This window comes from Aplysia californica, unplaced genomic scaffold (genome assembly GCF_000002075.1).
Source record: "Aplysia californica isolate F4 #8 unplaced genomic scaffold, AplCal3.0 scaffold00030, whole genome shotgun sequence".
Taxonomy (NCBI): domain Eukaryota; kingdom Metazoa; phylum Mollusca; class Gastropoda; order Aplysiida; family Aplysiidae; genus Aplysia; species Aplysia californica.
Window position 1 is genome coordinate 2,022,610 of NW_004797300.1, and position 2,569 is coordinate 2,025,178.

The 2,569-nt window shown below is 49.5% G+C and overlaps 1 protein-coding gene across 1 annotated transcript; it reads left to right on the top strand.

Annotated features, from left to right (window-relative positions):
• The first annotated feature begins 837 nt into the window (after window positions 1-837).
• On the top strand, window positions 838-1,913 carry LOC101861935 (fibrinolytic enzyme, isozyme C). The gene has a single exon (XM_005091459.3). It carries the CDS (start codon window positions 853-855, stop codon window positions 1,837-1,839), a length of 987 nt encoding a protein of 328 aa, XP_005091516.2. The 5' UTR covers window positions 838-852; the 3' UTR covers window positions 1,840-1,913.
• Window positions 1,914-2,569: the final 656 nt, after the last annotated feature.

Genomic DNA, 2,569 nt, shown 5'->3' on the forward strand with positions numbered 1-2,569 from the left:
GGGGGGGCGTAGTTTTACTATGAGAAGCAAATAGTACACCTTCCGTGATACTGCGTGTCGTAAGAGGCGACTAAAAGTGAGATGTGTGAGTGTCAATTATCGTGAAGGCTTGGAATCTGTTACATGGAGATACCCTAACCTGTTGGGTACATATTATTGTGGGGTTTTTAAAAAGCATATTTGGTGTGCTTGACCTAATTGATGTCTCCTCAGTTCCCGATACAAGGTATTGGGGGTGTGAGACTTGTGCGTGGAGGGAGGGGGTGGGGTGTGAGAGTTGTGCAGGGAGAGAGGGGGTGGGGTGTGAGAGTTGTGCGGGGAGAGAGGGGGTGGGGTGTGAGAGTTGTGCGGGGAGAGAGGGGGTGGGATGAGCCGCGGGGAGAAAACTTGGACATTGCCTGAGTCAGAGAAAGACAGGGATGATTTATGAGCCCTGGAGTGAATGGATCCTGTGTTGCTGTTTTGTATACTTTTCACTTCTTGGAATAAAGGCTGAAATAAAGCCCGAAAAACAGATACACACATACAAACACACACACACACACACACACACACACACACACACACACATATACACACACACGCGCGCGCTCGCACACACACACACACACACACACACACACACACACACAACTACCAAAACCTCAGTAGCATGACGTATCAGTTTCTCAACCTGACAGGTTCCACAAATATCGTGATGGGGACAACCGCGAGTATCGTCCACCTCTTTATGACTCTCGTAAACAACACAGAGTAGCGAACATGCCGTAAAATACGTACCTTTCAAATACCACCTACACATGTCTCCTTTTGTGCGGGGGTTATTAATTTTACAGCAGCTGAAAACCGTTTATGGCATGCCATATAAAAACGTGGACAGAACCAGAGCACATCTACCTGTTTCCGACAACGTCGCCGGCTGTATATAAGAGGCGGACATCGTTCTGTGGAGCCATCATCTGTCAGCGAGCTGCAGTAACCACACCAGTCCAACAGTCCAACAGCCAGCCACCTCTGTGTCCCTGTGTCAGTGACGTCATGAAGCTAGTCGCCACCATCTTGCTGTGCCTGGTGGCATCAGCCGTGAGTGAGAAGAGAATCATCAACGGAGACTATGCAGAGCTGTACTCCCACCCGTACATCGTCTCTCTGGAAGGTTATATCGACAACTTCTTCTACAGCTATTGGACGCACATCTGTGGGGGCTCGCTCATCGACAGGGAGTGGGTGCTGACCGCTGCCCACTGCGTGGAAAGTCTGTCCAGCAGTAGACTGAGGGTGAACCTGGGAATCATCACATTGGACAAGCCAAACAGTTACTCCCAACGGAGCGGCGTGAGTAAGGTGGTCATCCACTCAGGGTACAAGTCCTCAGGTTCTGGTATCCCCAACGACATCGCCCTGCTCAAACTCTCTACCCCGGCTGTCATCAACAATAACGTCAAAACAGCCAAGCTGGCCCCTGCCGGCACCTCGTTTGCCTACACGGAATGCGTGCTGGCCGGATGGGGCAAGAAGAGTGTGGGCTCCCAGCTCGTAGACTCCCAAGATCTCATGGAGGTGAACATCACCAAAATCTCCACTGCAGAATGCAACGCCAGATGGCCTTCGGAAGCCATCACGGACAAACACATCTGTGTGCACGACGCCAGTCCTCAAGTCGGGCAGCGACCGAGCGCCTGTATGGGCGACAGTGGAGGACCCATGATGTGTGGGTCAGGACATGACATCTTGGCTGGCGTCACTTCCTGGGGAGACCGTGCTTGCAGCGGCGACACCCCCAGTGTCTACACCAGGGTCTCTGCCTATCTGGATTGGATTGCTCAAAACACCCGTTAAGCCTTTGACTAATCTCTCTGGCTTCGTGGACGACGAGGAATAATTCTGGAAATAAATCCAAAGAATGCTTCAAATCATGTTTGTTTCGTTTTCTCTTGCATTTCTGTCGTCAGTGGTCTTGTTTCCTAGGTCTGTGTTCATTACGGCAGTGCAGAGAATTGTCGTCTGTTGAAGTTACACGAGAATAGATGGTTAAAGAGTGTCACATCTACGTTCGGCTCTCTCTCTCTCTCTCTCTCTCTCTCTCTCTCTCTCTCTCTCTCTCTCTCTCTCTCTCTCTCTCTCTCTCTCTCTCTTCTCCCATATCTCTCTCAGTCGCTTCCCCCTCCTACCTCACTATATTTCTTTCTACTCCACTCTTTCTCCCATCCTGACTCTCTCCTTCTCTCTACTCTTCTAAATTGGACTCTTCCCCCCCCCCCTCTCTCTCTCTCTCTCTCTCTCTCTCTCTCTCTCTCTCTCTCTCTACTCAACTCTTTCCTCCCCCCCCTCTATTCTATTTCTATACAAACTCTGTTAACTTATGAGCATTCAAAGTGCAATCTGCCCACGTCATGATAATAATCTATTATAGCTGTAGTGCTCATGAATACTGTTATTAACATTTCAGTACTCACTTCTTGAGTAGAATGTAAAGGTTTAGCCCTACAGAAAATCACATCAGAATTAAGTTTGACCTAGTTTCTCAGTAGCAGCAAGAACACCAGTTGGAGACCCGACAACAACAAGG